The sequence below is a fragment of the Sphaeramia orbicularis genome, chromosome 12, assembly GCF_902148855.1.
Source record: "Sphaeramia orbicularis chromosome 12, fSphaOr1.1, whole genome shotgun sequence".
In the NCBI taxonomy this organism is placed as follows: Eukaryota; Metazoa; Chordata; class Actinopteri; order Kurtiformes; family Apogonidae; genus Sphaeramia; species Sphaeramia orbicularis.
Genome location: NC_043968.1, coordinates 30,923,443 through 30,949,415, shown reverse-complemented (window position 1 = coordinate 30,949,415; position 25,973 = coordinate 30,923,443). Strand labels below are relative to the sequence as shown.

Genomic DNA, 25,973 nt, shown 5'->3' with positions numbered 1-25,973 from the left:
TAATGAGCAAATGAGCAGTTTTATTATGCATGCTATATAGTTAGAACTAATAAGCTTCTGGGTGAGAGAAAAGAGAAAGAAGTGGGGTGGGGGGGTAGATCCCTCTGCTGAGCTGATGAGACCAAGCTAAGATATAAACTACCTTTCATTTCTTTCTTTTCTATTCCTCTTTTTTTTTTTTTTTTAAACAAATTCTCTCTGTTAATCAAATGACAAGTCCATTGCTGATCATCCCTCTAATGCTTACAAAGGGAATTGTGGAGCTGCAGATGTAAATAGATCACCTTGGTTATTGTGTGGGGAGCGAGACAGCGACACAAGATATTTCTGATGTCATTGTAATGGCACTTCTATTATATCACAGGGAACTTTTGTCAGGAGACCGGGGCAGAAAAAAAAACTTAAAGGGCACATATATACTGTATTTGGTACATATGCATGTGCTTGTGTTGTTCGTGCATCTAATGCAACAACTGCTGTGAATCCTCAGAGAACATATCTGGTCCAAACACGGTGTGTACTGTACCTAACAAACTGGAAAAGGGCACCGATCTTTTTGCATGCCCTCCTGAATTGGTGATCACACGCCCATGTGCTCATTTGCATCCCAAATCCAAATTAATTCACTTTGCTAAATCTAGTGCTGTGCCATGTCTTGCATGCTGATGAGCGGCTGGTGAGTTTTCCCTCCAGTCTTCTGTGCAGCCACAAAGGCTAAAGGCGGCTAACAAATGACGTGGAGGGGCCACGGGACAAAACACTATAGACACTGACGCTCGGTGAGGCTTTCTTTATCAGCAGGCAGACACACTTCTGGCTAAAACATGCTGCAGGAAAGACATTTTTTACCATCTTTGTGGAGGCAGACAGGACAATAAAGTTGTAAGGACAGATATACAAATGGGCCCTTTTGTGTGGATAAATAAAGAGTGCTCCCTCCATGACAGGCCAATTCTCACTTCCTCCCTCTTTAGTTCCACATGAACACACCTTAACCTCTGTCTTAGACAAATGCACAGCCATACTGTATGTTTCTGTGTGTAAATGCACGCATGCATCTTGGCTTAGACGCTACCCCCTTCACGTGGCTGAGAGCTGGTTAAACAGGCAAACAAGCCATCTTTCTTCCTAATTAACCAAGATATGCAAGGGAGGTGGTTTCAGGAGTAGGAGGAGGGGTCTCCTCTTAACAAAAGGTGCTGATGATGGAGTGGCTGCTGTATAATTAGTGCGTCAGAGCCCTCTCCTCTCCACGCCAAGCCTCTGCTATAATTGCACTAAATTAGAAAACGATATCTGAGGCAGAATAATTCTTTCAGCTGTCATTTCCAAACATAAAAGGCGCAACGGCGGAAAAATAAATAAGAGAAAGAATGAGCTCTATTCATGACAGAGGTTAAAAGAAGGGGAGAAGAGTACTTATTGCTTGCTGCCGAGTAAATATCTGCTTTCCTGAGGTTTTATTTTTGACTTCTGTGAGTGGAAAAGTGCAGCCTTCAGGGTGAGATGAGTGAAAGGTCATAGCGGGGCGGGGATGGAGAGCTGTGTGGAGGGCAAGGTTCATCAAGGTTACCTTCCAAGTTGCAGCATTGCGTCTGAAGTAGGCGAACGTGCGTGTGAACCAGCTGTAGATTTCATTTAAGCGTTAACCTGCATGTCGGCAGAGTCCATGATAGCCTGAAATGAGATGACATCAAATAATGGTTTACTAACGAGACTACGTAACCGGCACACACACATGAATGGACTGAGTGAGGAGAGAGAGAGCGCCATGATTCATGCAGCAATTAATTTTAATCTAATCAGGCAAAGTTAATTTATTTCCCACTCACCTGTCTTATGAGGGTTGCATAAGTAAATGGGGGCCTGACATCTGAGTTCTTATAAACTCGTAGTTTGGGGCAATCTCTGGAAAATAAATACTGTGTCACCACCTGAAATAATTGGTAAATTTTATTCCTTTAGGTATTGAATGTACTCAAGGTTTCAACAAAATTAAAAGGGGGAGGGGTGGAGAGAGGGAGGGGGAAAAAAGAGGGTTGAGGGTGGGGTTAGAGGGGGCACATCAACTCAACATTTTTCCATGTCTAACAAAAGGCATTTTAATTAATCTCTCTCGTGAGAGATCTTAAACACTAATACATCCATAAAATGAGATCGTGTAGTTAGTTAGGGTGAGGTTGAATAATTTATGTGTCTTCACACTAAACACAGTGAGAGTCAAATATAAACATCAAAGACAGACCGTTTAAATGCAAAGCTTTATACATGGAATGTCTCTAATGTAATAAATATTGTATTTTCCACCATATTTGAACTTAATAACATTCATGTATTATTTATGCATAGAGGAAGTTCTGGTCTATTTACATATAGAGTGATAAACATAGGCTGCTTTTATAAACCCACTAGACATCTCATACTGAGCAAGACCATGAAGACTCCGAGGTTGTGTGTTTTTATATCAGGGTATTTTCACTGGGTGTATGTGCACTGCGTGTTCACAATCAATTAAAATAGATGAGCAGCTTTTATGGTGTGGTGTTCAGGGCTAGGTGTTCAATTTTTTTAATTTCAACAAGTTTGTACAGTGGTGTAATTTAAAGACAAAAATTGTGATCGAGTCAGCAAATTTTCATTTCAAGACAAATCAAGGCAGATCAGTAATAACAGCACGAATCAGAATTAGAATATGATCTGAATTAACATTTTAACATTTAAATGTGTGTCATGGCCAGACTCAATTCATATTTAATTATTGCAATTTGGAGCAGGAATTTTCATCAGAATCCAACAATCAAACACCTTTTTTCAGTATTCACATGCTGTGAACAGATGTGCTTCATATTTTCAGTGTGCTGTCTGTACTGAGTGGATATATATGGTGTGTGGTGTGTGTGTGTGTGTGTGTGTGCTATGTTCAGTGCTGAGTAGTTGGTCCTACCTGACGACAGAGGCATGGAGTATTTGTCAGAGTGGCGTCTACGCATGGCCCCCCATACTGGGGACGTTTGCTCCACCCAGTACTGATGGCACCTGGGGCATGGGGGCCATGGGCGTGATAGGTGCTGTGGGCGTGGTGGGTGTCTGAGGTAAGTTGGGAGGTGATGCTGAGGGCAGGTTCTTGGACATGGTGACGCTGGACACCAAGTTGAGCTTCAGAGAAGAGATACAGAGCACATGGTGAGTGGGAGAGAGACAAGTACAGACACAGAGACAGAGCGAGAGAGAGAGAGAGAGAGAGAGAGAGAGAGAGAGAGACAGAGAGAGAGAGGGAGAGAGAGGGGAGTGTGATTTTGTGGTTTCTCTGACAGAGCTGAGTGTCTGCTCTCCTCCTCTCTAACACAGCTGTGTTTCTACTAACAAGGCTCGTGGAGAGGAGCCAGCCCATCTCCACTAATTACAACCACCAAATTGTATCATAAGAATTCTAATTAGAGCACGCTGTTCGAGATTATCCGACGATCAGCCCTCCGTGTTATCCTGGCCCCATCTCTCTTTATCTCTCTATTTATCATTCCCTCCCTTCTTCCCTCCCTCCTTCTCCATCTCCCCCTCTACAGACACCCATAATCCTTTTCACACTGAACCAATGAGTCAGTTAAAAGTCTTGTTTGTTATGAATGTGAACTGGTCAGTGTGGGTTATGTAACCCCAGTCAATAACCACAACACTGCTCATGACATTATCCTCCAAAGTAGAAGGCCATACTGAAGTTGCTCGGTGACTACAGGGCTACTGTTTTTCCATTTCAGCCAAAATAACCCACACAGGGTGGGTTGTGCAAATAAAAAAGAACAAAAGATGCTGAAAACAAAGTCAGACTGATGATTATCTTTCAAGATGAACATATTGTAATACATAGTCCATCTCCCTTCTGAAGGCTTAATATTTTTGGATCCAGTCCTTTGTCATGAGCAGGCTTCGCTGACCTGGGTTAGATCATTAGTATGAACTCATTCGGTCCATCAACAAAACCCCTGGGTCACTGCTTCAGTGTGTAAAAGGTTATAAGAGACTAACCACCAGGCTACGAGGGCAAAGGTCACTATATAGGCAACTATGCAGTGTAAACAAAGTAGCAGTGCATAGTCTGCATGTGCTCTAATTCGCTACATTAATCACATGACAGTCTTTTAGGGCACTTGGTGGCTTTGGACACACACACACACACTTATGTTCGCTTATTCTCTTCCTCTCCTTTAACATTAGGGACCAAGGAGCATTAGTTACCTCTGACACGAATGCCAACTGTGCTCGCTAATCGTCCCAGCTTTTCCACCACTTTTGCGTTTGCCTCCCCAAATCTCAGGTGAGAGGCTCTAACCGACTGGGAAAATTCCTAACTGACCTTTTAGTCTCTGCACTAATTTAGTTGGAATGGTAATGACATCGTACATATTCAAACCAAATTGCCTTAATTGTGAGTCTACAAGTGCAATGCATCCATCGCAAGAGTTTGAATTAAAACCAACTTGAAAGGTGGAAGGGAATGAGAAGCCAAAGGCACTGAGAGACCAGAGTAGTCAGGAGGAGGTATGAGCGGTCATTTGTGGCATGTGTTGATAATACAATAAAATGTCAAGTTTGAGATACTCTGGTGGATGTAGAGGGGTTCAGATGATAATTATATGCCCACTTAGCTGTAATGAGCTGCTACAGTGATGGGGAGGGCTGGCTCCTCTGAGTACTGACAGAATTTGGAGGAAAAGGGGCTAGAAATATACATATATATAAACACACACATGGTTTAGGTAAGTCTGCTTCACTGTGTGCACAGACCATCCTCTTTAAACAGACACTAAACAATGTACTGTATGGTTTTCTTAAGTAATAATTAATTCCAATCACACAGAAATGAAGCAAAATGCAACCAAATAAACCAGACATATACTGTTTCTCACTTGCATTATTAGTGGGTAGTATGCAAATCTTAATGTATTTCACAGTGGCTGGGTCATGGCTGTGTGTGAGTATTCAATATGCCTTTTGTTTCTCTTACACAAACCAGACTCTGACCTTTTCAGTTTCCTTTAAATTGAGATTTGCGTAAGTTACTGCATTTTACAAAACATATCAAAATATGCCAGCTCAATTTTAACCCTTTATCGGGCAAGTGACTATTTTTGGTCATTTCCACATACATTACACAACAGTGACAGCAACAGTTACAGTGAGGAAAGTGAGTCAACAATCTCAGGTCCAATGTGGTCTACAGGGTCTGTAAGGTCCACCTCTACATGAACAGTGAGTGTACCTGCTTTGTTAGGTACCATGAAGTAATGGTACTAATGTAAGGAATGATGTTCAAAGGGATAATGTGGATGTGGACAGGGGTCTGGATCAGCACTTGTGTTGCTGTGATGCTCTAAAACACAGGTGTCAAACATGCGGCCCAGGGGCCAAATCCGGCCCGCCAAAAGGTCCAGTCCAGCTTGTAGGATGAATTTATGAAAAGCAAAAATTACACTGAAGATATTAACAATCAGTGGTGTAAAATCATTTTAATCCAGGTTCCGTACAGACACATCAAGACCAATTAGACCTCAATTGGGTCAGACCAGATACTATCATAATAACCTATAAATAATGACAACTGCAGATTTTATCTTCGTGTAAAAAAGTAAAATTACATGAAAATGTTTACATTAACAAACTATCCTTTTACACAAAATGTGAATAACCTGAACAAATATGAACAACATGAAATGTCCTGAGAAAAGTAAATGCAATTTTATCAATATTATACCTGTTACAAAATGTTTTGTGTATTTGTAATAGTAATGTAAGTTGTAATGCACGTGTGTAAATGATAAACTAAGGCAGAATACTGTTAAAACTGCCCTTGTTTCTCTTAAGACATTTCAAGCTGTTCACGTTATTCAGATTTTTAAGGAAATATTGTAGATGTAAACATTATCATAATGTAATTTTATTTTTTCCACTGGTATTATTTTACTGGTCTGGCCCACTTGAGACCATATTGGGGTAAATGTGGCCGCTGAACTAAAATGAGTTTGACAGCCCTGCTCTAAAAGATGCATGTTCCTTTCCCCTTACATGTGTTTTTTGTGGTTTTTATATATATATATATATATATATATATATATATATATATATATATATATATATTTTTTTTTTTTTTTTTTTTTTTTTTTTATTATTTTTTTTTTTTTTCCACTTGCATGTAAGGGACCAAGTATGGTAACTTTATTGACCTTGATTTTCTTCATGACAATAAAATGTTTGAATAATTTCACAAAAGCAATACATTATTGTTATGTTCTCCAATAACACACTAAGGTTGAAATTTTGAATTTCAGAGTATTTCTATGATTGACCTATAAAGGGTTAAATAAATGTCTGAGAGAGATGAGAATCAATGAGGGAGAGTAAATTCCTTTTTTAGTTCCTATTCACCTACAAGGTTCAGCGACAGGTATAACATATTTGCCGGCATGCAAAGGGGGAGGGAGAGGTGAGGATGAGCACTTTGTCACCTCTCACTCCTCTGACTACACACTCCAGGTTAGGTTGGAGAGGGAGACAGAGAAAAAGAAAGAGCAAGAGAGATCTTATTATTGGGAACTTGCAGCTGCGCTAACTTTGATTCTCATCCATCCATGGCATGGCCAAAAGGTAGCATTTAATGAAGTGCAATTCAGGGAATAAATGGGGTCATATTAAAGACAGTGCACCACTGTCTTGCATTCATCTGGCAGTGGTTGTTCATGGGCTGTACTAATGAAAAAATAGAGCTTATTTCTAGGCCTGATAGGCTAATATATGGAGACCTTTCTATTTATCAAATGCCTGGGCTGTTTCTATCTTGCAGTGGTGATATGAGGTGTAAATGCACAATTGAAATCCAGAAAGCGCCTCTCTTTTGTAATGTCTATTCACTTTTGCCCAGATGATACACATGTAAGCATTCTGCACTGTTCTCCCTCGTGCCAAATCTTCATCTTACCTCCCCTTAAAACCGGGGGAGCCTTAAAACTGAAGACTTAACTGTTCGTTTAAGAATTCTGTCTGAATTGCCCCCACCATCAAATGCAATTAGCTGCTCTTTCATGTGTGCTTTATGTAATGCAATACTTCATTAGCATCATTCATTCATATTCAGGCATGGATTATAGGCTGCAAATTCTTTATTGGACGAGATGGAACCAAGCTGCTGGAGTTTTGAAGATTAAAAAAAGGCTACAGAGGGAGAGAGAGAGAGAGAGAGGGAGAGAGAGAGAGAGAGAGAGAGAGAGAGAGAGAGAGAGAGAGAGAGGCAATGAGAGAGATTGAATAATAAAAAGGGAGTTTGATTCCTGATGGAATTATAGGATAATTATGCTATCTTGTGATTATCTACATTCTATGATGAGAGGTGATGAGGAAAATTATTCTATTGAAAGTAGGCACTTACTAAGCAGCAGAAACATGCTAACAATGTTTTGCTCTCAAATATTTCAAAATGTCTGAAATTGGAAGGAAATAATGTTTGCAAAAATGTATCATCTTAATATTAAACTCAAATAGTGGTTGGGAGAAATGCATGTATAATCATACAATCTAAAAGTAAAATGCAAAAGCAAGAATATCTATGGTGCCATCATTTTTATTCTTGCTGTGACCTCTTTTCACTATTTTGAATGTTTCGTTTGTAACCTATTTCAGTAGCATTGTGGGTATTTATGTCAACATCACACCATCTTCACCACTCAGGTGTAATTTTCAGGTGTTTGTTGTTAAAATGACATATCTTCTGCTCAATCAATTCACTTTTGAGCGCTGCTGTGGCCAGTGAGCCAAACAGTCATCAACAGCCAACAGGTTGTTTTGGCTATTATATCCATCACAAAGAAATGACCCTGCATTTGAGCCAAGGACTCCACAGCTCTGCCATCTAATACACATCCAAGCTCTATTGTCCTCTAACAGCGCACAATAACTGATAAGAAGCAGATGTAACTCTGTATTACAAATCCCATTCTCCTTTCATCTTCTGTCACTCACTCACACAACTGCTGGGTGGTTAAACTGTTCATTTTCTGAGGGTGGGCCTCATTCATGATAGAGCCTGTTTACGGCCAGACCAATATGCACTCACTGGTTTGGGAGATGACTTGGGTTCCGAGGGCCGCATGTGCAAGTGGGTCATCATCGCCTGAAGACGCTCACGTTCTTTAGAAAGCTGTTAAGAGAGAGAAAAAGGAGTGTGAACATTAGAGTGTATTAGAGTTAGAGAGGAGAGGAGACGAGGTGGAGAGGAAGAGGAGAGGGGAGAGGAAGAGGAGGAGAGGAGAGGAGACGAGGAGGAGAGGGGAGGAGAGGAGACGAGGAGGAGGAGAGGAGACGAGGAGGAGGAGAGGGGAGAGGAAGAGGAGAGAGGAGAGGGAAGAGGAGGAGAGGAGAGGAGAGGAGGAGGAGAGGGGGAGGAGAGGAGACGAGGAGGAGGAGGGGAGAGGAAGAGGAGGAGGAGAGGAAGAGGAGAGGAGAGAGGAGGAGCGGGAGAGGAAGAGGAGAGAGGAGAGGAAGAAGAGAGAGAGGAGCGGAGAGAGGAAGAGGAGAGGAGACAAAGAGGAGAGGAGAAGAGAGAGGAGAGGAGACGAAGAGGAGAGGGGAGAGGAAGAGGAGGAGGAGAGGAAGAGGAGAGGAGAAGAGGAGGAGGAGGAGAGGAGACGAGGAGGAGAGGGGAGAGGAAGAGGAGAGGGAAGAGGAGAGGAAGAGGAGAGGAGAGGAGGAGGAGAGGAGAGGAAGAGGAGAGGGGAGAGGAAGAAGGGGAGAGGAGAGGAGAGGAGGAGGAGAGGAGAGGAGAGGAGAGGAGAGGAGAGGAGAGGAGAGGAGAGGAGAGGAGAGGAGAGGAGAGGAGAGGAGAGGAGAGGAGAGGAGAGGAGGAGGAGAAACAGTCGGACTTCCATGGATGGTAAGGTGGAATGGAGGACGAAAAGTTGGATAAAAGCCAAGTGAAAAACAGACAGAGATGATGTAAGGAGAATATGAGAGGCTGGGGGGAGGACAGGGGAGAGGGGGCCGACAGGTCAGGCAAAACAAATAGCATTTCATCTTTTTGTCAATAGCAGAATTTAGGTCAGCGAGGCCCTGACAGTAACAAGCTAGTTGTGCCATAAATTAGGTGGTCCTGAGTGTCTGCTCAAAGTCCTGTGGACACTGTTAGGGGGATGGAGCGCAGCCAGCAGCTGCTGAAAGGTGAAGGGGTCTTCCAAACAGGGTGCTGGGCGGCCCCGCCTCCCTGGTCCAGTTAGTGGCCCCAGCCATCGCCTATCATCAATCTAACTCAGAGGGAGTGACAGGGACTGGACCATGTGAAAGGCTCAACCCCCCACACCCTTAATATACACACAGAAGGACCAGCGCAAACACACAGAGAAACAGACAAGCAAGTGAGCGTGTACACACAGAGGTGCACACATACACAGAGCTGGGCCTCATTACTAGTGACGGCTCTCATGGAAAAAAGACGAGGGGAATGAAGGGAGTGAGCAATGAAAGAAAAGGAGAGAAGAGAAGAGACAGACAACAGAAGTGCACTGCTGTAATTGGTCACACTGTAAGTGCAAGCTTCACTAGCTGTGTTGTTTCCATAAAAAACAGTCAGAAAATGAGATCAATTTAAATGAATAAAATAAATCCTTCTTTTCAAGAGATTTTTTGGAACCTAGAAATGTATTAACTTTTAAGACCCCCAGATGGCTAATACTTAATTACAAACTGTTTATTTAAATGCAAATAATCATGTGTGTGAAGACATGCCTGGCTTAAAGTCCTCTTAGGAATTCTACAAGAGACAAGTAGGGAACACAAATTATACTTCTTAACTCATATTTGTAATATTTAGTGAAGTATTGATTTCATACATTATAATAAATGATACTGAGGAGAACGTGCACACTCTGATTCACAATGTCCAGCTACAAAGAACTTAAAGAACGAACACAACCAGCCTTGGCCTGGTTTCAATGAGCACTTTGTTAGAGCCTAGTTTAAAACACATACAGTATGTATCTATTTGTTTCTAAAGGGGGAGCGGTTGTCAGCAGTGCTGAGTAATAATGTCGCTCAATCAGCGCTCTCATTATCTAGCCAGCATGACTTCTTAATAAGGTCACGCTCCACCTACTGAAAATAGTTCCCTCCTTTTGAGCTTTCTTCAGGTGCAAAGTGCAGTTAATTAACACAGCAGACCGGGAGAGATGCACTCGCTATTAATTGGAAAGAAAAAAAAAAAAAGAAAGCAGAGAAAATAAAGCACACATGCTTAATTCAATTAAAACAGCCATAATGGCTTTCGTTGTAAGGCTTGGAGATTCTTTTGTTTAGTGGCTTTGTTGAATTCAGCAGGTCCTGCGTGTCTGGAAGTATTAGGCAGACCACAGTACGGCCTTTCTCTTGCTCACATAACTTTTTAAAAATAAAGTTTTGACTGGATGGTTAGGGACTTCAAGACATGTGAGTTCACTGCAGTAAAATATCACAATATAGACAGCTTTTGTTCCAAACCTGTGTTGTTGTTCATCGTTCTTTTGCACCTGAAAAATAACTTACTTGTATTTCCAGCTGCTGTACGACTTGCATCTGGACTCTGCATTGGGCTGTGCTCCGATCATCTAGGGCATGTTCATTGTTTAAGTGCCTAGAGGTGAAGGGAGAAACAGAGACAGGTGTTTAGAGATATTACACACCAACTTTCAAATCAAAATACCACTTACTCAAGTTAGCAAGAGACTGAAAATTGTAGGAAGATAATTACAGTATCAACTTCACCATTGTTTTGTTTTCATGATATTATATCTATAATGGGACAATTATCTATAGGATCCCGTTAGGAACCATTGTTCCATTCTGAAATAATGTAATTAGAAGTAACATGACGGTGTGCGGTGCCATGTTTAACATGACAATAGGCCTGCGCCAGTTTAGATGGCTAACTTCAGTGCCCCCCTGAGCACCGCTTTCTACAGAGAATAAAAGATGCTAGCCCAGCAGAACGGCTTTGTCTCCTTCGTTTACCGAAAACAATACACACAATTTAACACCAGCAACATTTGACACACAAAAGCAGCTCTTCAACTGAAGGTGCATTATCCAGAAGCAGACATATTAAATGTATCTGGTGTGTTCGCCTCATTAGAAGAAAAAGGCAGCCAGACAGCCATAACAGTCAATGAGGGTTTTTGTCTTGATTGGATTTCGTCTGTAGGACACAAAAGAGCCTAACCATTAAGATAGACCTTTATTCCCCCTAAAGCAGACATACGCAGACACAGACAAACATATGCACACACACTAAAACGCAGTACACAAATATGGGGCGAAAAGGGGTTTCTAAAGTGTTGTGATGCTGGGTAATGAGCCTCTATCTAAATGATCATTGGTGACAAACTCACAAAGCAAGCTTTGAGGAGGCATGCTTATGAAATGCCAGAGCTGCCACTTTATCTCCAGTAATTATAGGTTAGCTTGCAGACCCTTCAATGATCATTTACAGCACTGCCTCCAGTGCATTAGAGAGAGTACAAAATCTCTCTCTCTCTGTGGCTTTCACTTTATCTAAGAACACACACACACACACACGCACGCACACACACACACACACACACACACACACTCTCTTACATTATCATGAACTTACACCTACACCGATGGCACACAGACGGTATGAACACACTAAAATAAAGAAAAAACACAGAAATACACATTCCTACCACATATTGCTCTATTCTCATCCAAACCCCTCATTTCTTGTTTATCTGCAATGTACAAAACAAGACAACTCCCTAAGCCCGTTTCTCTTGGCCTGCCAATCAAAATCCGAATAGAGCATTTGTAATCACAATAGCCCAGTACCTTTCAATTACACTGCACATATTTAAAACAATTCCATCTTTTTTCCGCTATTACTTTTGTAACCATTTCAGGTCTAATGCTCGGAAATTTTTCATTATAAATCAAGAATGAGGTAGCATTAAAAACGGGGGTGGGGTGGGGGGAGTGGGATGGATGAAGGATAGCGGCAGAGAGGGGAGGGACAAACTGGTGGATTTCTCCAGCCCTGTGCCTAATTGCTGTTTCAGAATGCGCATGCAAAAAAGGGGCATTTCATTAATCATTTAATCACGTCCCTTGCAGGATGAGGGAACTAATGTTGCAAATACCCTTTTCATTTCACTGCCCATAATACTATCTTATGCACTTGATGTATGGCGTGTGTCATGAATTACAGCTGCTTCAAAAGCACAGAGCGGGCTGCTCGCTGTCCCTGAAGATACCTCATTACAAAAAAAAGAGAAGGGGGGAAAAATCTTTATTAAGTTAGCCTCTCATCGAACAAGCAGCTTGTTTTGTTTTTTTTTTAGATTTTGTCACTGTATATGAGTTTTGTGTGAATGTGTCAAGGCCTCTCAACAGTGCTTTAGCCAGTTATTTTCCTTCATGCAGACGACATCTATTGCTGACCAGTTAGCAAGGTGATTACAGACGGATTACTACATGCATCTATGAAATATTCAAATGGCAGCATGTCATGCTGTGCATTAATAATGCCACACAAAGACAGAAAAAGGAGTGGGAAGGATATGCATAACCAGACAGAAAACAATATAAAGAAACACCTCAATTACTGAGATATAGGCAAAAAAGTACTGTACTGACATCACTTGTATGCTTTTTCCCATTTGTCATTTATTTTAACAACTACAGCTCTGTCTTTTTTTTTTTTTTTTTTATTAATGTCCAGCATCTGTCTTTGATTATAGATGTAGTCAAATCTAAATACTACATTTTCTGGCTGAAAAATGTAAGATAAAAGTCTGAGAAAACAGAGACCAACAGAATGAGCTACAGTATCTCTTTTTAACTGTAGGATTTAGGTGTAACCCTTTCACCCTTACATAAGAAAATACAGTATCACTATCAGGCCTGGCTGGCTGCTGTTTATGTTTACTGTTCATGCCTCATTTCAGAGAAATATTGATTTCTGTGTTGAGAGGGGATTACCCCTGTGATGAAGGCCATGTGAGAACAGAAAACAGGCTGATGTAGAGCTGGAGGGATGTAACAAAGATGGAAAAATCAAAGCAAATAACAGCAAATAAAGATATTCGTAAGTGTTTTTAGTGTACATGGGGAGGAACTGGGAGATGTGAGTCTAACTTGCAGTACTAAAAGACACAACTGCTATTTTTCAAGCCCCAGATATACATTTCTTTGTTTTTAGATCCTCTCTCTCCTCATAAAGAGAAGGGAACAAAACATCTCAAAAGGTTTTTCCCCACAGCTTTGTATATGAATATGTATAGACCATCAACGTCCACTAAGGGCCTAATAATAAATCTACTCATATGGAGGATACGGTTCTGCTAATTGTCGGTGTGTATTATCAGGGGCTACAAAGGCCCAGCAGTGAACAGAAAGTTAGGCCTCTTAGCTGTCTACACAATACACACAAACACAACACAGTTCAGTGAGCCTACTGTATACACACACACTCATGTACAATATACAAACAGAAGGAATACACCGGTGTGTAATTCCATACCTACTGTACACCTACTAGCATGCATAAACATGCTTACATATACACAAACGTGTGTATGTATATGCACATGCACACTCCCACAGACTCTCTCCCCATGGTGGTAGTGCATATGTAATGCCCTCCGTTTTAAAGGTCTTGTCACAGTGCAGCAGACATGTGGAGGGGTAGAGGGGAGCTCAGCTATCCAGGGGCCAGGGGCCTGACTGCCTGCCTTCACAATGTGTGTGTGTGTGTGCAAGTGTGCATAGTGTGTGTGTGCGTGCACGTACAATATATAGAGACGAAGACACTTGGCTGCTGCCTTGTGGGTTTAATTAGCAGCGGGTTACAGACACCAACGTTCAGGTTAGCGGCAGAGCTTGCCATTTTAACATGGAGCCTGCCTTCCTGCCAGTAATAAGGAGAGCAGAGTGGTGACAGAGAGTGGAAGAGTTAAGTGTCTGTGTGTTTGTGTGTGTGTGCGTGTGTGTGTGTGAGAGAGCGAGTGTGTGTTTATGTGTAGATACTGTGTGTTATATAGACTGTTTCTCAATGAGGTGGGAGGTCACTGATTATAGAGTGGGTATATGTGAGTAAGTGAGAGGACGAGACACTTAAATGGTGGTGTAGAAAAATCAAAGTCATATGATTATTAGGAGTAAAATCAGGGCTGATTTAAGCAATACAGGCAGTGATCTATACAGCATTAAGACAAAAGTGCTGCACACATACACCTAGTTTTACACAAGATTACAAACAAATGTTCTTGCATTGATTACACTTTCTATTTACCAGCCATAACAAGCTCAAGCACTTGCATTAATAGCATCTCTTCATGCTTTCATTCTCTAACTAACACAAATACACACACATACACACACACACACACACACACACGCACACACACATACACATACACATACACACACAGGCTCCACTTAAGAAACATTCCCAATGATATTATTTCATTTTGAACTTCAGAGAGCTAATTCAGGGTGCCAGCCACCTCGCGGCTACCTTTTCCAGGTGAGAACACTTAAAAGAGCATTGAAGAGCTATTAAATGCTGATCTTGACAAGTTTCTTCATGCAACAAAACAATAGATGACTAAACGTGTCACCGCCGCTGAGCTGAACTCCTACAGCGAGCTACGAGACGCCAGCTTGACTTGGCCCCCCCCCCCTCCCCGCACACGTAACCCACACCCGACTACCAACATCTAAACTGTCATCTAAATCTGACACCCACTTTATGTAACCCCGTTTAAACTGTGCTTGTGTGTGTGTGTGTGCATACGCTCATCTGTGTGTGTGTAGTCGACTGGCATCTCCGGAAACATAAAAGAACTCCCTCTGACACCGACAATCACTGCTCCAAGGCACGCCACCGAGCAGCCATCTTTGTTCTGATGACGAGCTTGCCTTCTTTGTTGGTGTCTGTTTTTTATGTGCTGGCTGGGTTACAGTATAGAGCCAGCCTCTGACTTGCAGAGATATGTGTGTGTGTGTGTGTGTGTATGTGTGTGTGTGTGGGGGGGCTGAACCAAGACACGGTTCTGTTTTGTAGCAGCCAATGTTCTGCCAAGCATTCTTACAAAACTGTCTGCCAACCTGTGCTCTGGCTTTCAAGTCTGAAATCTACCTGTTTTCTCTCCATCTGTCTTTGTCACTAGCTCAGTTTGTCTATACAAGCATGCATCCTTTTGCATTGGCTTACCAGCTTACCACATTCACTGGCTCACCTACATAACCAGCTAAGCTACCTAGACAGAGTATCCTTAGAGCACACAGGCTTACGTGGGTTTGTGTGAACAGAGCATACAGTGCAGAGGGATAGACTGATGTCTTCTTTAAGTAAGTGTACTGAGGTGATAGGACAAGATATCAGAAAATCTGCTAATCTGATACAGCCTTGCCTTCTCACACACATCTGTTCCCAAGCTGCAAGACAAACTCCTGTACCTGGACGACAGTGTATGTTGTCAGATTGGACAAAGCGCTGTACATGACACACTGGCTTTTCATAAGAATGTCTTCTAAAACTATGCTGTAAGAGGTCCATGTATGTTCTGTGTCCACTTTAAAAAAGCTGATACTGACAATGACATGTATGTGGTTTTCTCATGAGATAATCAAACACACATTTCAAAAACAGCAGCGATATCTTCACCTTTGCGTCTGTCTCCTCTGAGACTTTAATATATGTGTTGATAAAGTGTGAAAATGCAGCTTAATGTCTTGTCATGCTGTTTTTTTTTTTTTTTGAAAGGCGGGCAAACAACATGTTTATTAGTCATTTTCCTTCACAGCTACACCTTTTAGCTTTAATTCACAAGCTGCTGTCGAATTAGCAAAAGCCTGACCTAAATCCTCCAGCAGCTCCCCATGGGTGGACTAGTTTCCTGTATCAGTAAATTTTTTAGCTTTCTGAAACTTATTATAGTCACTACTGTAGAAAAATGCATAATTTGAAAAATACGCCTGAACAATGTCCTGATTTCAAGAGTTTATGCGAATTCACATGGACATTTACAGCCCGTGAAAAACACTCGCCAGATCGTTATTTCACAGTTAATTACAAATCTAATTAGAATATTCAAATTAAAGCTTTCCTTTTCTTTTCTTCTCTGTGTGAGAGCAGGGAGCCAGGGAAAGAGTGATAGTGAGTGAATGAGAGAGAGAGAGAGAAGGCAGAGAGACTCTCAGTGAGTGGCAATGTGATAACCTGTAATCGGCAGTGCTGCAAACACCTTCTTCTTTTGATGTCCCCCCACTAACATCCAGGCAACAAAGCCGGCCAATTACAAATGAGCTAATTAACTAAATTGTTGATGGAGCATGAAGAGTTCATTCGCTCTGGCGCCTGCACCATGACAACAGTGAATGGGGGCCTTTGTTGTGGAGGTAAGTGTGCGGCCGTGCGAGTTGCCATTAGCTTTTGACGCTTTTTCACAAACCTATCAGACCCTTCCACGCCAGGAAGAGATTTGTTATGGATCAGAGTTGGCTTGAATTCTGTGTAGCTCGAGCTGAACCCTGTCAACTGGCTGTCTGGAAGGTCAAAATGGCTCTTTGAAAAGCAGTGATGTTTTCTTTGTTAGGCTCCTTTGTGCCCACGGAGAGAGGAGGTGCTGTAGTATTAGGGGCAACTATTGTGTGTTTCATAATAAAATATATCTTCGTGTGGTGTACACAAAAAAATCTGGCCATTTTGTTATACTGTGGTGAGTGAACATCATCTATTTAACATTTCATTGCATGTTCTTACTTTAAAAACTGTCCGAAGTCCTCGCAGATGCTTTCACAGCCGGGCCACTTACACACTCCATGACCATAAAGGGGATGGGACCCTCCACTTTCTTCATGTAGTGAACTGCAGACATCGGAAATAATAGATACACTCAAACAAACATAATAAACAAGTACAAATTAAAAAATATGTGTCTCTGGGTGAGGGTGTGAAGGGGAAAATGTTACAGAAGAGTTAAGTGTCAAAGGCAAATATATAAATATGCTTAAAAACAATTAAAAAAAACTCTTCCCAAAATGCACAGTATAAGCAATCTACTGTAAGCTATAACATGTCTTCACTGCAGACACCATCCCATCTTGTAAAGCTATTATGTGGAGGAGGGGTGGAGGCTTTCAAGTAAACATTAAAAATCCAGACAGCCATATAATTTTCATCAGGAGATTAATACTGTGTGTAACTTATGTTCTTTGAGGACAAGGGGAGCAGGGGTGCTCTGGAGTTTTTCAAATGGCACCCAAATAAGTTACGACCCTGCCTAGACAGCACATCCTATTAAAGATGACAGTTTAACCTTTAGGCTTGGCACTGGTGTGTGAATGTCTGCGTGCGGAGATGTGAATCTGAATGTGAGTGTGTTGTGTACGCTGGGTGTGTGTTTACTTATAGGTTGTGTCCATGCATGTATGCGTGTGGTCGATGGACTATGTGCATGCATGCCTGTGTGTGTGGTCCATAAATGTGTGTGTCAGTGCTGGCAGAACTCACACTGTGTTTTACAGAGGGGTTTTCCCTACATCGATCTGTGGCATGTTAGTAAGCAGCGCTCCTGACAATACTTCTTGTTCGATCATTATGAGACACACACACCCTCGCGGACAACAGGCAGATATAAGTATTTTTTTCTGTTTTCCTTCTCTTCTCATTCCCTCTCTACCTCTTTCCTTCTCTCTCTCTGTCTTCTCTCTGAAGATATCTTTTTCAAGCCTCCTTTTAGTGGTACTGGAGAGATAGCATCTACTTTAAACCAATTACACAGCACTTCCACCTCCTGTGTGAATCTCTACCGAGCATCCACACAGACACACATACTGCTACCCAAAGTCCTTATTATAATATCGCCCAAGAAAAGCCTTTGAATAATGCATGGGCCAGATAGGCAGATATGTGAACAGTCAGTGTTTTGGTGCGGGGTGCATTTATAAAAGACGCCATCACAAGGATAAACATCCTGAAAACGCCACTCAAGGCATCACGTATTCTGTTTACATGACAAGCAAGCAAGGAAGGTAATTTCAAAGAGAACAAAAAAGAGAAAAAGCACTAAATACTTAATGTACAAGGACGTTACCTTGTCTTGCCTGCCAGAGAGGCTTGTTGTAAGTGTGCCTGCCTGCATGGCTTCCTCTCCCTGCGTTTGATATCTGTGTGCAAGCTAAGTGTGTTCAGTGGCACACGTGGTCCCCTGGGAGAACAAGGCTCTTATTTTCTGGATATTACCAAGGCACTAATAAACTATTGAACAAATAAACAAAACATCATGTTTTCCCTGAAGTAACGATGCTCTTATTTGAAACCAAGACAAACACTCTGGATAGATGTGCCAAAGTTCTGATGTGTTCTTATCGTACATAATGGCACGAAAACAACAAGCTACGCGTCTGTTATGTGTGTATTTGACAAACAACAAAAAAGCAACTGAAACCTTTGATTTCCTCTTTATTTTCCTTAGTGCTGCATCAGACTGTGGGCGGATGACATTTGAATTATTTTACCTCTCTCGCTCTCTTTCCCGTTCCCTTTCCCTCTCTCGTCTGTGGTTGAGGACGGGCGACTGTCCGTTGGCGATAGAATGGTGAGAGATGGGTGGTGATGCTTTGGCGGGATTGGAGGAGGAGGTAGTTGAAGAAGAGTTGTTGGTGGAGAGGTCTAAACCGCACCACCCCCACCAGCACCAGTGCTGGTTGTTGCTGTTGTGTTTGATGCCGTTGTCCTCCAAGGTGTGACCACCCACCTCCAGTCACGTCTTTCCATAACTGCTGGAGCTCTGCAGGGCTCAGGCCAGCTAAAGAAATCAAGATAACAGAGGGAAAACAAAGACAGAGAAGTAGGTGGAGGAACCAACAATCAATAAGGTTCACCCAACTGAACTTTATCTAAAGAATATAAAATATATTGTGAGACCCTAACAGAAGCTCTAAGTATTCTCAAAGTTTGAAAAGTTATACACAAATGCACCTAAACGGCCTAAATGAGTGACTGTAGTCCTGCGCTATGGACCTGAGTTTCCTCCTCTGCCCATCTAGGCTCATGCACCATCAGTGTAGACTCAGGATTTGCCAACAATCTGAAGAACTGTGAAAAAAACTAATTACAGTGCATGTATGTCTTTTCCTTTATATGATGTTGCATCTGAGATAAACAAGCTTTGTCCACTACTTGTTTTCACCTCCGCAACTAATTAGGCAATATTCTCTCCTTTGATTTCTGTCTTCACATCTCTGTCCTGCTGTTTTCTGGTCTCCGCCATTTGGTGGTAAACAACAACATAGGTGTTTACTTGGCACAGGAGGAGAAAATGGAGCCTGCTCTCGTTATCTTCTCTCTCATTGTCCCTTTATTCTTCTCTTTCCTCTCCCTGGCTCTCAGTGAAGGCAGTAAACAATAACAACAACAACAACAACCGGGGAAGGAAAGGAGGGGTGGGGTGTGTGGGATGGGGAGCAAGGGAATAGAAACAGAGAAGGAGAAACAACAAACACAAACATAGGCAGAACAGGGCTGAGAGAGATATAAAGATAGACAAAGAAACCCCTAATCAGACAAGGAGAGAAATAAAAGGAAGAATGAAAGACAAAAAACAGATCATGGGGAGAGTTAGGGACAAAGTGGGTGGCAGAAGAGCATACCAATGAGGGGAAGGCAGACAGACAGACATACTTAGAGATAACGTAGGGGGGGCACAGGTGCATACCAATGAGCGAAACAAAGACAAGTAGAATGGAAAGACTGAAGAGGAGTAGGACAAACATGCTTAGAGATGCAAGATTGAAATCTGAAAGCAAAAAGGGAGAACGAAAGACATCCAGGCAGTGACAAAATCAGAGTGACAAACACTTACACTGCACACCTTCAGACATAACACAGGAAACATGTGACCACAAGTGCTGTGAATCACGTGCTCAGGATCAACACTACACATTCACCACTCCTCTCTCTCTTCCTCCCTCTCTACCTTCTAGAGTCCCCTTCCTCTTACCTTGCGGGGGCAGCGTCTGTCCGGGCAGAGCGGCTTGGCCAGGAGCGGGCCCAGGCAGCGAGAGTAGGCCCTGCCGCTGCATGTTGAGCAGGTGCTGCTGCTGCTGGAGCTGCTGCATCTGCAGGAGCTGCTGCTGGAAGACGAGCTGCTGGGCGGCCAGCTGCTGCTGCTGCTGCTGTTGCTATAGAGAGGAGGAGGAGGAGAGGAGCAGAGAAGAGGGAGGGAAAATTACTGACGAATTAACAACTGAGAGAAAGGGAAGGAGAGGAAAAGACAGAGTGATATTTGCTGTGTTTATGGAGAGTCAGGGCTGACTTGGCTCAGCTGTGACCTTAGCTATACCTTTCTTCCCCTCTGTCTCCCTGTGTTCGCGCTCCCTCACTGTGCTCACTTAGTCTGTCCTCCTGTTTTTTTGGGCTGTACCACAGTGCTGTTGCCTTCCCCTTTCTTTGTGTGTACATCCATGAGCGCACACACAAACAAACACACAGCTGAGCTGATATACCAGCGCTCAAGTCTTTCACTGTACGTGGCTTGTGATTGTGTATGATACTAAGCCTCCAGTATAATCCCCCATCCCATACTCACCCCCCCCCACCACCACCACCACCCATGATAGTTAATTGTCTCGCCTTCACTGATGGTCTGTTACAGCTTATGTGGCCAGAGGGAGCTGGCAGAATGAGAGATTTACAGCATCACGTGCATGTAAACACACAGACACAAGTGCAAACACACACATGCGCGCGCACACACACACACACACACATACATACACATACACACATGCACAGTGCCTCCCCCTCTCTTCCACCTCCTCTGTGCTCTCCTCACTGCCTCACAGAGTTGTTTATCGCTAGGCCAGACAGGCAATTGCGTAAGCCCTGTGCAAGACAACAACAACAACAACAAAATGAAAAACATCAAACTCAGTCACTGTGGCAAAACACGTTAGAGGGGGAATGAATTTTAGGGAGAGACAAAAGCTTTGGCTCTCAGCTATAAAACAATGCGGGCCATATCATATTTTAAAACTCACCAAGACACTTACATGGTCTACAATGTCCAAATGGGAGCTTTCCTATGTGTTCTCTCCATATACATATATGTGTGCATGTGCTCTGTCATCTTCATGTGTGTCTGTATGTTTATATCATGGTGGATCTGAAAGTGAAGGGGGGTAAAACTTGTGATGCACTCACTGGAAAACAGGCTGCATAATGGAGTGACGAGACACCCCTCCACCCTGCCTCAAGAGAAATAAGGGAGCAATTTCTATTCCATATTTGATGGTGGGGCCCCTGAAAAACTCTATTCACAAATCCAAACAGAAACAAAGCCGCCGGGAGGTCAGTTGCGGCTTTCTGTAGGGGCAGCATAATGGGCTGCTTGAGGAGACACTGAGAGGTGCAACATAAAGAGATAGACAGAGCATGTGTGTTTATGTGCTGCCTTTTTTTTCAGATCAATTTAACTGCTTCTACACATGCATTATTTCCTGAATGTGGCCCTGGACTTGCTCTCAGGGTTCAGATTCTGTGTGATGCTCCAACACGGCTATGCAAATATTGCTGAGGCTGTCAGGCCTGTCTCCTCTTCTCTGATAGCTAAAGACAACGAGACAGAGCCATGTCTGTCGACCGGCTGCCTGTCGCTGTGATTTATGAGCTGTGCAGTGTAACTTCAGCAATAGTAGCACATGTGTTTGTGTGTATTTGTATGCTCAAGAAGCAGTTCATTAGTGATTTGCACCCAGGACCCTTTGTCTCAGGTCTCCTTTCTATAAATCAGTGTGTATGTACACGAACATGCAAAGTGTGTATGAATATCACCAAAAACGATTAATTGGTGGGATCAGACCCAGGTATTTCATATGGTACGAAAACAATGAAACATGCTGGATATGCTTTGGGTTGATGAAATGAGAATAGATTTAATAAAAACTTCCCTCCACCTAGGACTCTGATTGCGTCCCTGTTTGCGTGACAGTTGTAGGTGGTGTGCCAGTGGGTTCACCTACCTCTTTAGCCTGCTTGCCAGGGTGCTGTTGCTGAAGAAGCTGCAGATGAAGCTGCTCCTGTTGTTTCTTATAAAACTCCTGCAGGTGTTGCTGTGCACACACATGCAAACAGAAAAGACAAGAATGACTAAATATACACATTTAACAAATCCCATCCAATATAACCTCAAACAGCCCAATAGTATTAATCAGCTACGAGGCAGTTAATACTTTGTCACAGTTTATTTTAAATGTTCTAAATTGCATAACTTTAAAAAAAAAATATATATCATTTTAGGAATGCATAACTGAGTTTCATGATTTGCATTCAAAGCCCCTAAAACACATGCCTCATAATTATGAGACACTTTCACTTAATCTTAGCTGAACTACTTCAGCTCCAGCTGTACTTTCCATGTTGATTATTCACATTATAAATACGATTTCTACTGCTTTTGGCATTTGTATCTTTGTTGTCTTCTCCATATGGAGTTTTAATACCCTGACAGATCTTTGGGGGATAACAATTCATCATATTAACTGCACATTTGGAAGCCAGAGTGCACTGACTTCCTTTGAGCGGCTGAAATAAACAGAATAAACTCTCGCAGGAATAGATTCACTACATTGAAATGATTCCTTTAACACACCTACTGACTGACATGTACATGTAAACCTGAGCTCACTGCCCTAATAGGTAAGTCTATAAGGCAGACCACTGCAACGCAGAGTCTGGTTCCCTGCTATAGAAAAATCAACATGTTTTAACAGATGCTCATATTAAATATGGATGGGAGGCACATCAAGAATGTTTTGTGACTCCTGCTCTTGTCATCTAGTCAACATAAATCAACAGACATAATATAAATCAGCAGAACTGTAGAATGTACTCTACACTACTGAGAACGTATTTTTACCTAATGACTTATAATGATTTTGAATTACAGATATTAAAGAGTATCAATAATTGTAAAATCAATGTCAAGTATCCATATGACAAATTCTCGTGATGTAACCACTGCACCACAATTGGATCTTTGCTATTTTGAAAAACAACTTTTGTATGTACTGCACTACACTGCACCGGGTTTAGTGTTGCCTATAGTTGCTGTGTAAAATACAGCCGCAAAGTCTGGAGTCTGTTTTCCCTTAATGAAGAAGAATAATCAGAATGACTGACATTCTTAATTAAACAATTCTCTTTCCGTTAATCAAATCTGTGAATGAGAAATGCATTTCAACTCTGACACAAGACTGTGCCGAGTGTGTGCTTTCAGAAGCTGATTCCAAATATTACATCATCCATCACCTATCATTCAGTTTCTGGTGTTCAACCGAACTGTGCCCTACTCCCACGGTCCCTGATGGATTCTTGTCAGGGAATTGAACCAGCGACACACTAGAAACAGTTAATTAGAGGTGACATGAACAAGTACGTCAATTTTCAGATTCTTCTTGGTAAGCGTGTCAAGGACACAGGGCTGTGGTGAGTTGGCAGGAGCGACTAGTGGTTGTTACACCGACGCAGGAGTGAGTCAGGGTTGCAATCTTTGTCAGTGTGTGAGTATATGTATACTTCCAACTATGCACTGGTGTGTGTGTATACATCTACACCAAACCAACCTACCGCTGATGGGGCAGGATTTGCATCTAGGTGTGCGTGCGTCTACATGAGTGTTTGTGCCTAAAAGTTTATTCATGTATACATTTAAGTGTGTGTGTGTGCGTGCGTGCGTGCGTGCATGCGTGCGCGCATACCTGCTGCAGCATGACAGCCTGCTGCTGCTGGAGCAAGGCCTGGAGCTGCTGGGGGGAGAGCACCTGCTGCTGGAGGATCTGTTGCATCTGTTGCGGTGTGATCACCTGGGGACTCATCATGGCCACTGACACTGGAACCTGGACAGGAAGGATAAGAAATGAATAAGTGAAAATGAAAAGAAAGAGGTGAGGATCACAGGAGATGGATAAAGTGGGTGAGAAAATTGAAAAAGGAGGGAAAAGGGAAGGGGGAATTGTAAACAATCGGAGCATTAGAGTGAACTGGTTAAGGGATGAATAAAAATGAAAAAGTTGGAAATATGGAGCATTAGAGGTGTGTGTGGAGCCTACTGGCATGGATCTACTGGGAGTGTGGTAATTGGTGACTGAGTGGTAGGCAGAGCAGGCCTCCCATGGCCGTGACGGTTGGCAGCCTAGAGGAGATGCTGAAGGACAGATGGGTGCTGTGCCTTTGTATTGCTCATCTTATTTTCCTGCCTCCACCCCACTGGGAAAAGTAAGGGATTTAAATAGACGTAGACCTTAATTAGCAGGACCCTTGAACTCTCCCACTTTAGAATGCCTATCAGTGATGCTATTGTGAAACACCGTGAAAATGCACAACTCTAAAGTTGATTAAAACTACACTGATGAAGTGGACACATGGCAGGCACAATCAGCATGATGTGGGCAGGTCATGGCTGGGAGGCTGTGGGTTCATCCTAAGCAAGGTTACATGGAATGGTAGTGAAATATAGGACAGGATTTTTGTTTATGGAGTGGGGAGTTTTTATTTAATGCCATTAGCAATGTAAAGTTTTTGTTACAGTCACCAAGCAGGAAAAATCTAGTCATTTTGAAAAATAATTTTTCAGTGATAACCATTACAATATATTCTGTCAAAGCACAGCAGAACTTCACCAAAACACAACAAAAACAGACTGCATTTCCTCTATCTCCGCCAAATTCTTCTAAGACATCAGCACAGCAACTTCTGAGGCAGCAGATCAATGGAAAAGGGATATGTTTCTCTTCTGTCTTTGATTGTGTGCATGCATTCTAATGGGGAATGTGGGCTAAAAGTCATATTACGCAGCCTCGGCTCCTCATGTCTGCTCGAAAACTGAACATATTTCAGGGAGGAGAGTAGTACTATAAGTTTTTGTCTGTTAAATTTAGTTTACTTTTCAAATGCTTTATAGAGTGTGTGAGTAAAGTAGTAGCACAAGCTGCAAAAACAAAATTGTTCTTCTGAGGCTGTTGAGGACAAAAAAGTAAAACCAAATTTGACTGAGGTACTGCAAATCAATGTACATATAACACAGCTTTATGTACTACTGTAGCGTTTATTTGATTGTGTGTTTCGTCACTATTCTCCACAAACAGTTTTCATAGTACCGTAGCACAATTAAAATATCAACATGTAGTAACACCTTCACTGACACTAATTGCGCTGGTGTTTGGCATAGAGCTAGCATGACAGTAGCTAGCCTATATGGTGTGTCAAGGGGCCAATAAGACATCCCTGTCCTCATCGCCAGCTAATCAAGCTGCCTTGATTACTTTCCATGCATGTCTCTCTCCTCCCTCCCTCCTTCTTTCTCTGTCCTCTCTCTCTTTCTTTCTCTCTCTGTCAGGCCTTGACACGTCCTTGTTTAGCTCTCCTCTCCTCAACGCCTACCCCCCACCCCAGGTTTTCCCCCCTCTTTGATTAGCCGAGACATTTGCATGGTCACTACACATTTTTCATTTTAGAAGTCATTATGCATTAGTGGCTCCTGATCGCCCGCCTTGACTAATCCTGATGAACTGAAAATCACAGCTGAAGGTCAACTTCCAGCCGGCCCCGCTGCACATTCATATTCATATTCAAACAAATCCTGCCTCCATTGTTCATTAGGGTCTTAGAGAGAAGGGACTCCATCTAAGGTGGAAGAGGTGGAAGAGGAGGAGGATGTTGTGGTACATCTCTTTTCTTCTTTGGACCCTCTGTGCAAGAGTGCACAAGAAAATGCATTCACAATAAGCGAGGTGCTGAACAAAAGCCGTCAAAAGTTGCAAATTAAACAGTCCGTGTGTAATTATGCAAATGCTGTGCTTACACCTTCAATGTTATTAACCCTTTAAGGTACATTTTCTAGGTAAGTAATTACCCCTGCAGTCACTCCTGGTTTTGTGTA

General features: G+C 42.4%; 1 protein-coding gene across 1 annotated transcript in view; it reads right to left on the bottom strand.

Annotated features, from left to right (window-relative positions):
• foxp2 (forkhead box P2) overlaps window positions 1-25,973 on the bottom strand; it is a 104,284-nt gene that overhangs the window by 11,256 nt on the left and 67,055 nt on the right. The window contains 15 exon segments of the mRNA XM_030149757.1: window positions 1,574-1,642; window positions 1,645-1,677; window positions 1,833-1,888; window positions 1,891-1,917; window positions 1,920-1,934; window positions 2,945-2,996; window positions 2,998-3,156; window positions 8,102-8,185; window positions 10,558-10,645; window positions 16,796-16,900; window positions 18,553-18,789; window positions 18,791-18,842; window positions 20,037-20,217; window positions 22,057-22,146; window positions 23,794-23,931. Of these exon segments, the coding sequence (XP_030005617.1) occupies window positions 1,574-1,642; window positions 1,645-1,677; window positions 1,833-1,888; window positions 1,891-1,917; window positions 1,920-1,934; window positions 2,945-2,996; window positions 2,998-3,156; window positions 8,102-8,185; window positions 10,558-10,645; window positions 16,796-16,900; window positions 18,553-18,789; window positions 18,791-18,842; window positions 20,037-20,217; window positions 22,057-22,146; window positions 23,794-23,931 (1,386 nt within the window).